The following is a 13,670-nucleotide window of genomic DNA, read 5'->3' as shown; positions in this document are numbered from 1 at the left end:
TGCAGTGTGGATTGGCTGAGAGATAAGCAGCGCAGCTGAACTTGGTAAGGTGATTGCCTTATCAAGTTGAGCAGAGGTTGAGCAGAGGGAGGTCTCTACTCCTGAACATGCGTTGAATACAACTACATTTCACTAGTAAGAGACCACACCTTCTGCTCAGGTTAAACAGCATTTATTGAACCAATGTACAATGAAATATATGTGTATTGCTGGGGAGCCCGAGGCGGGGCGAGACTCAGGGTGGGGGTATAGTCTCGGGAGCCAGGCGACCGCCGCGTTGCTCTGCTCAGGAGCGGTCTGTCTGCTCAGGAGCGGTCTGTCGCCTTCGCTCTGACACTGCCCCCAAAAGGCTGGCTTGAAGGTGGGAAAGGCCGGGAGGTGGAGACGGTGGTCTCTAGGCGGGCAACTGTTGCGTGGTTCCTCCTGGCTTGAAGGTGAGAATGGCCGGGAGGTGGAGACGGCTGGTCTCTTGGCGATGGCTGGTAGGTGGAGCCGGGTGGCTTCTAGGCGGGCAACTGACGAGTGATTCCTCCTGTCCTTGGACCCTCGGTCGGGCGAGGAAAAACTCCCTCCGGGGAGGATGGAGGAAGAAACCTCGGGAAGGATCGCGAAGGAGGGGACCCCCTTCCAGGGCGGACAGGCTAGGAAACGACACGCCAGTTACGGTCGCCGCAGGTGGAGATGGGCGTTGCGCAGGTCTTGGACGTTTGTTCTTATGCAGGAGTGGTAAGCTTCCGAGGACCATCGACCGAGGATGCGGACGACGTGGTCCGACGGGCCGTGTCTGGACATGGTGGAGGCGGCGCCGATCCGGAAGGAGTGGCCGGAGTAAAGCTGAGGTGGAAGGCCGGAAAGGGAGAGGATTTGGCGGAGGTGATGGTGGAACCAGAAGCGGGTGGCGATTGAACCGGGCTCGGTGGTGAACGGGAGTGACATGGCTGGTCGGTTAGGTATTGGATCGGCAGGTTTGGTTGATGACTGTCGCAGGAAATTGGGGAACTGGCAATGGAATCAGTAATGGGTTAGGTGGCGGGAGGTGAGCTGCACCGAGGTTGGAATGTTGGGTGACGAAGGTCCGAGTGAGGACGGAGGAATGACGAGATGTCGGGAGAGTAGGAACGGCCGTTATTGATAGTGACGGCTGGGCTGTGGGCTGTGTTTACCTTGTGGGTTAGGACGCTTATTGCAACGATCTGTAGGCCCCAAAAGGCGCGGCGGAGGCTATTGGTAAGCTCACGGAGTGCGGTTGATGGACGGAGGGGCTGAAGGTGTTGGGACCAGGCGGAGGCGCACCAGTGGCACTGACGGCAGTCGCCGAGCTGAGTGAATGGAGCTGCGTCGGTGTAGCACTGGATGTCATCAGGGAGAGTATCAAAGCCTTGACGAAGGTGATGCTGTTCCGTTTGTTGGGGAGGTAGTGCTGGAGGGAATCGGAGGTCTGAGAAGACCGACTTGAGCGTGGAGAGGCTGTGTGAGCTGCTTGATAGATGTGCTGGGGCTGGCGGCCCGAACGAGTGCGTGAGCTGCTCGTAGGATGGCTGAGGGGTGATGCGTCCGGGTGAGCGAGGAACGTGAGCTGCATGTGAGTCGACCTGGGCTACCTCCCTGATTTTGGGTTGAGGTGATCGTGGAGCGAGAACAGCTTGAGGTGAACCTGTGGGTCAAGGGCGCCTTTCTTTTCTTCTTCTTGGCGCACGGCACGGGGCGAGGAGGGGAGAGGGGCGCACGGCGCCGGTCCGAGAGAGGGGGGGAGGGAGTGCACAAGGTGCAGTGGGCACCTGAGGGCGTGCTCATGATGAGTGTGTGCTGCTTGCGGCATGGCCTGGGAGTGACGGACCCCGGTGGCCGTGGACTGCTCAGGGGATGACTTGGAGGTGACGGGTCTGGGTGAACGTGCAGTGTGAGGCGAACGTGGGGCGAGAACTGGATTCTGTTTACGGAGAAATGGCATGCTAAGTTTGTTTGTAAATCCCTTGTGAGTGAGTAGTCTGTACTACTCTGCATTTGTCTTGACGCCGACGTGAGCAGGTTCAGGTGGGCTGAGGATGGCTTCTCTCTCCCGCCTGGAGTAGAACGCTGCCATGACGGGTCGGCTCCGAAATCCTGTAGAAGCTAAGTGATGTGACGTGGAGCCTCCGGGCAAGGCGCGGAGTCCATCCTGGCCCAGGGCTTCGGCCAGTCCAAGGACGGGATGCTGGGCAGTGGGGTGTACCTCGGCCGGGACCTGGAGAAAGCCAGCCGCTACCCCCTTGATGTGGATGAGTCCCAGCGTGTTGTCGTTGAGGTGAAAGTCAACGTGGGCGACGTGATCGCCGTCGATTGCCAAAGCCATCCGCGGCTGCTTGAAGGATAACCTGGATGTGACGGGTCCGGATGAGCATGTGGCATGGCCTGCTTGAAAACCCGATGGTGCTGGGTCCAGGTGATCATGTAACGAAAGCTGCTTGAGGGATGACCTTGAGGTGTTGGGTCCGGGTAGGCGTGGGCGTGCGTAGTGGGATGCTTGGGGGAAACCTGGAGGTAACTGGTCGAAGTGAAGTGACGGGTCCAGGTGGGCGTGGGTTGATTAGGGGAGCCTGGAGGTGACGGGTCCAGGTGGGCGTGGGTTACTTGGGGGGAGCTTGAAGGTGGTGGGTCCAGGCGGGCGAGTGTCGTGGGCTGCTTGAGGGATAACGGGTCCAGGTGGGCGTGCGGCAAGAGCTGCTGATAGGTCCGGGTAATCCTGAGGCTTCTCTGCTGTGCAGGGGAGGGAGGCGGGACTGGAGAGTGCCGGGTTGCATCCTGTTGAGGTGCGGCGGCTGGGGTAGCTGTGGTTAGGGTGTAGGATGAGGCTGGTGCGGGGAAGGGGTTGAAGCCGAGGGGCAAGAGAGTTGCTGGAGAACAGCTGAGCTGGGTCGGGTAGTGGCGTGGTCTGGGTGGAAGGCGCCGCATGAGGCGGGGAGGCGGGAGGAAGTGAGTGGGCGGCAGAGCGCTTGAGGCGGGGAAATGCCGCCTGGGCGAGAGGTGCCGCCTGAACGAGGGGCGGGGCTTGAGGCAGGGGAAGTGCCGCCTGAGCGAGGGGTGGGGCTTGAGGCGGGGAAATGCCGCCTGGGCGAGAGGTGCCGCTTTTTTCGGTTGCTGCTGTGCAGGGGGGCGGGGGGGGGGGAAGGAGGGCGGGTGCGTTTGCTGCACCCTCAAGCGTGTTGGTGAGGGAGAGGAGCGAGCTTGAGGACGAGGCGAAATGTGCCGCCGTGGCTGCCGTGCGAGGGAGGGGGGGGGGGGGGAGGCAGGGAGCGGGGGGGGATGCGGGGGGGGGAATGCGGGAGGGAGGGAGGGAGGGAGGCGGTTGGAGTTGGGCGGGGAGCGCTGCTGCACTACCCGCCGGCGTGCTGGTGAGGGAGAGGAGTTAGGGAGGTGAGGCGAAGGCATAATGTGCCGCGATGGCTGCCGTGCGGGGGAGGGAGGGAGGGGGGGGAGGCTGTTGGAGTTGGGCGGGGAGCGCTGCTGCACTACCCGCCGGCGTGCTGGTGAGGGAGAGGAGGTAGGGAGGTGAGGGGGAGGCGTAATGTGCCGCGATGGCCGCCGTGCGGGGGGGAGGTGGGCGAGGTGCGTTGAAGCACCCGCCAGCGAAGGCAAAATGCGCCGCAATGGCTGCCGTGCAAGGGAGGGGGGAGGCTGGGAGCGGGGGGGGGGGGGAGGCTGGGAGCAGGGGGGGAGGCGGGGGAGGGGAGGAGGGAAGGTGGTGGGGAGAAGGCGAGGTACTGGCCAGTGCCTGCCTGTGAGCGAGAGCTGAGGGAACGTACGAGGCTTGCGTCGGCCGGCGTGAAGGTGAGGGAGGGAGGAGGACCGAGCGCTCACCTGACATTGGGAGGGAGGGTTGGGAGCAGCGGGAGGCGTGGCTGTGGATGACGGGTGGGCAGCGGAGCTGGAGTGAGAGGCCCAAGTGGGCAGAGCCGATCCTGCTGCGGGGGAGCTCCGTGCGGAGGAAGGCCAGGTAGGCTTCGAACGGGTCGGCCTTCTGGCCTATTTTGAAAAAAGGGACGCCCCTGGCCGTAAGGACGCGCTGTGAACCGATGACCGTCTAGTCTGATGTTGCTTGCGGGGGCGGGGCTTGCCCCTGCGGACGGCCGCCAACGCTCCTTGGCGAGAGGTGGTGGTCCTGTTGTTCTTCTTGGCACGGCGAGGGAAGCAAACGTTCGTTGTCCGTGCTGGTCCCCCCTCCAGGAGAGAACCAGGGAAGAGAACGCTTTCTCCCATTCCTGACAACAGACGTCCAGGAGCGGCCCGTAGTGGGACTCGAACAGCGGGGTCCGTTGGGAACCAGTTGTCCAGCCTGGACTGCAGCAGCGACTTCCTCCGGAGGACATCCTTCAGGACTCCCTCGATGGTCTCGAGCTCGGACCTTAAGGTGACCAGTTCGGAATCATCTGAGGTAAGTGGCGACGTCTAAGGAGAGAGAAATAACTGCCAGTACACAGTCCAATAGATAGATACTGGTGTTTGTTGTTTAGCCAAGGGCTAAGTGGTTAGCAGCGGCTAGAAAGGCTACTTACACACCTGGACTCCGAAAAGGAGTCCAGTGCGTTGATCAGATGTTGTAGATATTATAGATGTACAGGTAGGATGCGATCCAGAGCGGTACTTACACACAAGGGTCCCGATAGGGACCCACTGCGTTGAACGGGTCTAGCAGGGGTACACGGTTGTACCGGTGTCGCAGGATAACGAGTGAATTCAGTCGTTATTGATGGTGATCTGGGAGAGGTGGTTCTGGAGCACCAGAGGTGCGTTGGAGCACCTGCCAGCGTGCTGGTGAGGGAGCGGGAGAAACTGGACGGTGGGCGGAAGGCAAAATGCGCCGCAATGGCTGCCGTGCGGGGGAGGGGGTTGGAGGTGGGCCGGCGCACGAGGCGTGCGCCGGCCGGCGTGAGAGGAAGGGAAGGGGGGGGGAGAATGCATAGAACGATTAAATGCATGGAACAATTAAATGCATAGAACGATTAAATGCACGTAACAAATTGAATGCATGGAACAATTAAATGCATGGAACGCTTAAATGCATGGAACGCTTAAAGCATGGAACGTTTAAATGCACGTGACAAATTAAATGCATGGAACAATTAAATGCACGTAACAAATTAAATGCATGGAACAATTAAATGCGTGGAATGCTTAAATGCATGGAACGCTTGGGGGGGGCTTAAGCATGGAACGCTTAAATGCATGGAACGCTTGGGGGGGGGCTTAAGCATGGAACGCTTAAATGCATGGAACGCTTAAATGCACCTGACAAATTAAATGCATGGAGCAATTAAATGCATAGAACGCTTAAATGCATGGAACGCTTAAGCATGGAACGCTTAAATGCATGTGACAAATTGAATTCATGGAACAATTAAATGCATGGAACGCTTAAATGCATGGAACGCTTAAAGCATGGAACGCTTAAATGCATAGAACGATTAAATGCATGAAACAGTAAAGACTGAAACAGTGTCAAATGTGTTGGAATAGTGTAACTGAGCGACCTCCGATGTGGTATTGATGGCTGGAGGTGTTGTTTAGAAGAACTAGTCTTCTGCGGCGTTCGGGGAGAACTACTGAGGTGATAGACAATGGCTAGAAACACTTGAACGCTTAAGTGAAAGATCTTTAGTAATTTAGAGGGCATGTCAAATGAACGTGTGTTAATGTAGACCTATGAGGCCAGCATGATACAGAAGTTATGGGCTGGAGCTCAACAGATGCTACTGGCAATTAAAATATAAACAGATTAATACTCATACTTACCTCATACTCACCTATGAGAGAATACTGTGGTCAACGAATTGGAGCAATTGATAGCAAAATAGCCGATCTACAAGTGCAGTACTCGTAACCTGTGTTTGTCTATCGAGAAGCAGAACAAATTTGGATTTGCGAGCAGCCAAATCAAACAGGTAGTTGAAACAGTTGCAGGTGTATTTATACTGTGGTGATTGCAGTGTGGATTGGCTGAGCGATAAGCAGCGCAGCTGAACTTGGTAAGGTGATTGCCTTATCAAGTAGAGCAGAGGTTGAGCAGAGGGAGGTCTCTACTCCTGAACATGCGTTGAATACAACTACATATAGCGCCTTCAGGGGTCATCAACATGTCCGTATATGGACAAACATGTCCGTGGCAAGACTTGTCTATGTCCGTGACACTCTTTTTTTCCTTTTTGTTTTTAAAGAAAAATATATTTAGCCTACATATTTTTCATTATAATGTAAAAACATATTCTAAAATACACAATTGAATCTTAAAAAAATGTGTTAATAATTTTGGTGACTCATAAAGTGTCAGGATGACATTCTCATTAATATGATGCAGGAGATTTGTGGTATTGTATGTTTTACCTGTACATGATTGATCATATGAGGACAACAAGACAACAAGATTACCTGAAAATGTCAAAACATCCGTTCAATCCTTTGTGGGATACTAGTATTTTTATTTTTTAAGACAATGGATTAATGGAGTGTATGAGGTGTGTCAGACAATGAAACAATTAAAGTCAACGGTAATGTGAGTGACCACAGTGAAAATGGTGCGGGAAAAGAGCAAAAAGAGAAGGCATGTCATCTGTTGAGAAGGAGCACCGAGGCAAAGGAGGGCAGAACTGGAGTAGTCAAGTTGATTTATGTCAGTTGAGAGAAAGCGTTTCAAAGTGTCCAATAATGCTAATGATAACCATAGTAACACTCAATCATAATCCATGGAAACCCTTGATCCACAGCCTCACCATCAGACCTCCCACTCACCTCTGATCAAAGTTAGGCACCTTTGCATCAAACTATTGTGACACTGCATTCCTTTCAATCCTGCCATGCCCTTCATGAATCAGTCATCGTGTATTGTACATAATTATCTGCTTTGACTCTCAGGTCATTTTCCATAGTTCGATTCGGCATACCTTAGACTTTCTCATCAACATAGCTAGTACCTGTTCACCTTAATGGAAACCACAACTCTTAAAGTTGACACACATAAAACTAGTTTAGCTGGTAGAACTTAATCTCTTCCTGTCCTCAAGTATGGCCCCTTACAAAAGTTATTCAAACGCATTTTTATATGGTTCTACATTATAATGAAGAAAATATATAGAATATATCTAGAATTTATTTTCAAAATAAAAAATGTGCCTCGGACAAAGACATGTCTTGCCACGGACATGTTTGTCCGTGTACGGACATGTTGATGACCCCTGGGAGGGCACTTGACATCACTGCATCAGGTGAAAAGTGAGACTAAAACTGACTGATGGCAGCCAGCTTAATTATAAATAATAATTATGATTGTTGAAATTATAATTATTTGTCAAATGTTTGTCTTGATAAGGGCCACAGATGTTTGGCAGGCCATAAAAAAAAAATATATATATTTTTTTCAAATTGGTCTTTTGGGAAAAGGGCAATTTGAGGCAAAAGGGCAGGTGAGCCCCCCCCCCCCTCTGCACGTGTGTGATGTGGAAAGCAAAACATCGGACATATCAGTTTTAAATGTCATGTTGTATTTGATGGGGAGGGTTAGGGGTGTCAAGATTTCAGATACGATACATGATGTTGGGCATATGATATCAATATGCTACATTATTAATGTTCTTTTCTCATGTATCATCAACATTGGCCATCATCTTTAGTTTAAAATAACTTTATAAAGCACTAAAAAACGATTACAAAGTGCTTTGTACACACAAATAAATACATTTGTGCAAGCTTAAGGGAGAAGTGAAGTTCTCACTAACTATAAACCCATTGTTTCAGAGGACAGATAGACACTAATATAACAAATATAATATAATATAACACTGCATAACTATAAGTTCCACAAACCTCATATTTTTGTCATCTGGACTTTACCAACCAAGTGCAGCCTAGTTATTTCCAACAGCTCAAAAAAAATCTATAATACCAGATACAGTATAATACCATGTAAACAATCTTAGATTAGATGTAGGTCTATTTGAGAGTGCAGAGGAATAATTGCTTTGATGCATGTCACATTAACGAGCGTCAACGAGCATCAGCTGACACACAACACCTCCCCTCTGCAGTGCTTTAAACTGAAAGTGACTGGAGTCTGTTTCATTTCTCTCCAAAATACCTTGAATACGATGGAAGACATGATTAATAATTACTGTGATGATAAGATTTACATTTCATATCATACACCATACAGTAAGAACTCCTATAACTTTCACCGGTTTTAATTTAAAAAATAATTTAAAAAATATTACGATACAGTATGACATCATGACAATACCTATCGTCACATTTTAATACCACAATAGGCTATATCGTGGGACAATATGTCGTGACACTCACTCCTAGGCGGGGAGGGTTAAAACATTTTTTTAATCACTTGGGGAGGGTTTTTGTGTGTCAGGGTTTTTTTTTAGTCTAAGGGAGGGTCATGGCATTTTAGATCAAGGTACATACATTTTCTCCAGGGGTACCCTTCTTTAAAAATCGACCTGTCCCTCAGCTATTTTCTTTTCATACAGTGAAGTATCAGTCAGGCTCTAGAATCATAGTTATTATGTGCCCTTTTTCATTAATTAAGGAGTGAATGATGCCAACCCTAAAGACAACATCAAGTACTTAAAGGATGACTTCACCCATTTTCAACCTAGTCTTCATATAATTGTCATCATCGTTAGTCATTTAATTTTTCTTTATTTTTTTATTAATGCGAGAACAATGGCTTCCATTATAGCTAACTTTCCAGGAATAGAAAGCCTGCAGTTTCTATTAGCTTGGATTGCCCATCGATGATGTCACTGGTAGGCGGGTTTCTGAAGTGTTCACAGCCCTCCTCTGAGACACAGACCGAGTAGACAAAAATTGTATCATTTTATCATGAGCATTAGTGAAGACCAATTATATGAAGATGGGTTGAAAATGGGTGAAGTCGTCCTTTAATATTCATTTTCAAAGGCTTTTCTTCTCCGCCACCATTTAACCACTTAAACCTCATATGGTTGCCCAGAGTTTTCTGTTTTCTGTTATTGTGGGGGGGATAGCAGATCGACAAGCTCACAACGCGTTGTGTTGCATAATAACAATAATGGACATACTCCATTCTGGGATTAAATACAAATTAGACTTTTACTTCAAATGCAGGAATAGAATTTATTAAAGTTAATTTGCGATACAGCATTTAGCAATTAATCAGATAAAAGATTGTAAATAATATAGAAGATATTATGAATTCAATATGATTACAATAATCAAAAGAAATGAAATCAAATTGAAAAATCTATGTCATAATTCATAAAATCTTTCTACTTCTTTTTTTTTTTTAGAGAGAGAGAACACAGTAATCAGTCGCAGAAAGCAAAGAGACCAGTAACCAGCAAGTAACATATCTTGTGAATAGTTTAAAGCAAAAGGTCAGCGGTTGGAGGCCCATGAAGGAACCTCAGCGATAGAAGATCAGCACGGCGGCCTCTGTAATTTCCTTGGATGCACTATAACCACTGTTGGTCCCATAGCCATTCCAGTCGAAGGAACTGAAGTCACCGCACTGTTTAGGAGCTGCCTCTGGGAAGTATCCTCCTCCACCAATGCAAAACTATAAACATGTAGAAATGCATGCAATGCAATGCGCGCGCGCGCACACACACACACACACACACACACACACACACACACACACACACACACACACACACACCACTGAGTTCAGTAAAAGAAGAGGAATAAATGGTACAAAAACAAGAGGGTGCCTGAGCACCTCCTGTCCCTCCCTTAGCTAAAGAGTATACTCACATGTTCAATATTACAGCCAATAGGCTTGGATCCAGAGCACAAGGCCAAGGCAGCACGTTCTTGATTGATACCTCTGAAGGAGATGTAGCCTGGTTTTAACTCACCTGAAGGAGAACACAATAAATACATAAAACTTTGTATTGATATTATAGTACAGTATTATACATATATTGCATAGAATAATATATTACACACATGATGTGTTTGTATTATTATTATTATTATTAGTAGTAGTAGTAGTAGTAGTAGTTAGTAGTAGTAGAAGATTAGTAGTAGAAGATTGTTCTTGATTCTGATATGTGAGATACAACCAGGTTGCACACTTGAATAACTTGATATAACAGCACTGATTCTATAGGTACTGTAGCTAATTTGGGATTATTGGCCAGTAATTCTTTCATCGTTTGTGGCTACTACTTGTATCTCCCTCTCTGTCTCTTTCTCTGTCTCTCCTTATTGGATGTTTCTATAAGTGGATCTTTGTCTGATAAAGATTTAAATAGGAGTGAAATGTTGTTCTAATTATAATGAAAGTGAAAAGTTTGTAGTGTGCGCCAATGTGCAGGCTCTTGTCTTTTCTCAGCCATGTCAGCAGTCAATCGCACACCATACTGTGTCCTAACATACTATAAAACTTACGTCTTACACTGGTTCCATAGAAGTTTCTTACGGTGTCATCATTCCCAAAGTCGTACGTAATAGGGATGGATGGTCCATTGTCAGTTTTGCAATTCCCTGCAGCATATTTTACTGGGTACTTCTTAAGAATGGGAAGAAAAGGGGGTAGAATAAGAATCAGATAAATAGTCATACACTGTTTTAGCATAATTAGTTATGATGTATAACATAAATACTGACCTTGCCAACAAAGGATAAAATGTCTTATCTTAATCATACAATCAATAGTTATAAAAAAAAGGTGAGATGTCATTCTGATAGGAGCACTTCAGCTACAGTAGGCCTACATGCTGATGTAGTTACAACGTGACATTCAGTTGATCTTACTTGGTAAAGGTTGAAGAGGTTCCCACTATACCCTTTCAAGAACTGATTGGTGGTGTGGTATCGTAGGATAGCGGCGGTCCTCCAGTTGCTCACTGGAGTGATGTTGGGAACGTGCCACACTGCTACATCCCCTGCCTCGATTTCATAGTAGCCAGGATTCTGTCAAATAAATATAATTGGGTGAACAAATACATGAAACGAATGAAATATTATAGGCTATTATGTAGAACACAGAAGATACTGTAACATCTAAATTCAATATAGTTGCTACAACGGTTAGAAGGGCCGCTAACAAACCTACGCCCACTACTTTGGAAACAAATCATTATCACAATCCTAATATGAAGGACCGCCCTAAGGATATTGCATAGGTTCTTTATTTATTTTACTATAATTGTTTTCATTCACCCAGTTTTAGCAAAGAAAGCTGTTTCAATGCCACCAGTCTCTAGTTGAGCGAAACATTTAGAGACTGGCTTGCATATAGGCCTATGTGTGTGTCTTCATGAGTAAGATGGGACCTTGGGGGTTATACTAGACACAGAAGTCAAATTAAAGCAATGCTCCCACTTCTTTCAACTGCACATCAGGCATTAATACTGAGATCATTGAGGATCAGTCAAAAAGCGACCTACTGTACCTTGAAATCATCAGAGGTAGCTCCCTCTGCTGTTCCGAATGCGTTTCTGTTGGCCCAGTTGCCATCACCGCCTGGCAGGTTGGCATTGCTGCCCTGCTCTGAGGTCCAGCGGTCACCCACTGTACATTTACCATTCATGTTGTTCTCATGAACACTCGCTACCAACATCCAGCCACCACCTGCAGTTGTCATGTCACAGAAAGTCTGATATTCCCCACCATCAGCAGTAGTAAGGCGGTAAATGCCATCTGAAGGGTAGAAGAGGAACAAACATGAGGCAAATAAAAGTCAACACAAAGTGGAAAAAAACACCAAATAGAAAGGCAGCAGTGAAGCTGCTGTGTCCTGAATGAATGAATCACCTCACCTTCATTCACATTCAGCCCCTCTTTCAGTTGTTTACAGCTTCGGGCCCCAGGGATCACTCCTGAACAGGGAAAATCAAATTGTGACTATTGCCATGGTCCCCCAGACACACACTGCCTCTCTCTCTCTCTAGGTCCTATTTTTAATGAGGGATATGAATATCGTCTTAATTCTCTCTATCAATGTCTCAATGCTTAATGTTTTGTGTAAGGCACTTTGAATTGCCTCGGTGTTGAACTGATAAATAAACTTGCCTTGCTTTTCCTTACAGTTGCTGACAGTACCTGACACATGGTGCACGGCCATGCAGGCGATGAACAGGAAACTCCAAAAGATCATGGTGACTGAGGAGGAGGAAAGAATGAGAAATAGCTCATACCACTTTGCTTCCAACCTTAGATTAAATAGAAACGTTCTGTCTATAAAAGTTTAATTCATTCTAATTGAACATATATGTAGCCAGTCAGGAAATGTCCCTCCTAGGCTACTGTGGAGATAGACATGCCACAGCCCCTCCCACTTCCTGTTTTCCAAATTGTTTGGTTCACTATAAAAGCCACACTGAGCAGAGGCTCACGCTTCGATCCCTGTTGTAGCAGGTTGCCTCTGCTCGGTGCAATGCCCTGGGTAGGTGTATATTGTAGATTATAGGTGAAAGTACATGTATGTTTTACCTGCTTGAGGCTGACCCTTTGTTTGTCACACTTTAGGCCCTGCTCCATAGTGACTCTGCTCTCCTGTGTTGTGCCTTCCACATGGGTTGTGTTCAATAGTCAGACAGAGGTAATTGTCATTATTGTGTTTGTATATAATAGATCTGTCTTACAGTGTATTAATGTCTATCATTTGTTTCTTTTGTAGACTATGACTGCCACTGCTGTTTTGTTATGTTTGGGTTTTGTTTTATATTTATTTCAGTTATTTTACTATTATTTCCCCCAAGAACTATTTAAGCTCCCCTTATACTGTTTTTATACTCAATTACTGTGAATAATAACCTTTTCTTCTCTCTGTTTTCGAGTGCTACAGGATTGGTGGAGCAAGTGGCCCTCTGGACGGGTTAGGTGGCTAGGCTCACAGTGGTGCCCCCCGTGTGAATTAACATAGGAATGAGCCTGGATGCATATCAATGGTCCATTGTGTGACCATACAGTAAATGACAGATGTGTAAAGCTATGACTGATCACTGATTGAATAATAATGATGAAAAAGAAGAATGAATAAATATGCATTGTACCATATACTGTCTGGACATGTTTGCCTGTGAACTAAATAACAGATTGATAGATTTTCATGAAACTTTGTGAGACTGATCAATACGCTGCCATGAAGAGATGATTTAACCTACTTTTGTGTCATCAAAGGTCACAATCAAGGTCAAATTCAAAATGTAAAACAGATGTGTGGATATTCATGACACATGGTAAGAAGAATCATGCGTTGTGAGCTATTTTAACTACTTTAGTTTAGTTTTAGTTTTTTTTACATTTATGGAATTTATTTTATTTTTGATTTCTATAATTGATGAATTATTTTGAAAAATGTTTTATACATTTTGTATCCATGAAAATGTAGATACTTTTCCATGAGCATGTGCAAGTTGTAGTATGTCTGTCCGACCCAGGCAAGCAGGATTTCTAAATGACAACCTCACGGTTCCTTTTGCTCAGACAGAGCTAGGCAAGGCAGCATCCTCTGTCAGTGCTCCATCTGCTTGGAATGAGCTCCAGAAGTCCTTAAAAATATGTTTACTTCCTCCTTTGGGTCAATTCAGGGCAATGGTTTCAACATTCGTGTTCAAGATTGTAACTGCTTTATTTAGTTTTGAGTATTTTCTGTCTTCTGATTAATGTATTTTAATATTATATAATATACTATGAATGTCTCT

The 13,670-nt window shown here is 46.8% G+C and overlaps 1 protein-coding gene across 1 annotated transcript; it reads right to left on the bottom strand.

The window, feature by feature from the left end:
* Window positions 1-8,879: 8,879 nt before the first annotated feature.
* LOC308097725 (intelectin-like) lies at window positions 8,880-12,122 on the bottom strand. Its single transcript, XM_080445700.1, has 7 exons — window positions 12,037-12,122; window positions 11,784-11,843; window positions 11,417-11,664; window positions 10,777-10,935; window positions 10,411-10,531; window positions 9,772-9,875; window positions 8,880-9,574 (listed from the first exon to the last, which is right to left on the bottom strand). Exons 1-7 carry the CDS (start codon window positions 12,119-12,121, stop codon window positions 9,422-9,424), a joined length of 930 nt encoding a protein of 309 aa, XP_080301826.1. The 5' UTR covers window position 12,122; the 3' UTR covers window positions 8,880-9,421.
* Between the last annotated feature and the right edge of the window lie 1,548 nt (window positions 12,123-13,670).

Source organism: Gymnoscopelus braueri, assembly GCF_963280865.1.
Source record: "Gymnoscopelus braueri genome assembly, chromosome: 12".
In the NCBI taxonomy this organism is placed as follows: domain Eukaryota; kingdom Metazoa; phylum Chordata; class Actinopteri; order Myctophiformes; family Myctophidae; genus Gymnoscopelus; species Gymnoscopelus braueri.
This window is presented reverse-complemented; position numbering and strand designations above follow the sequence as displayed.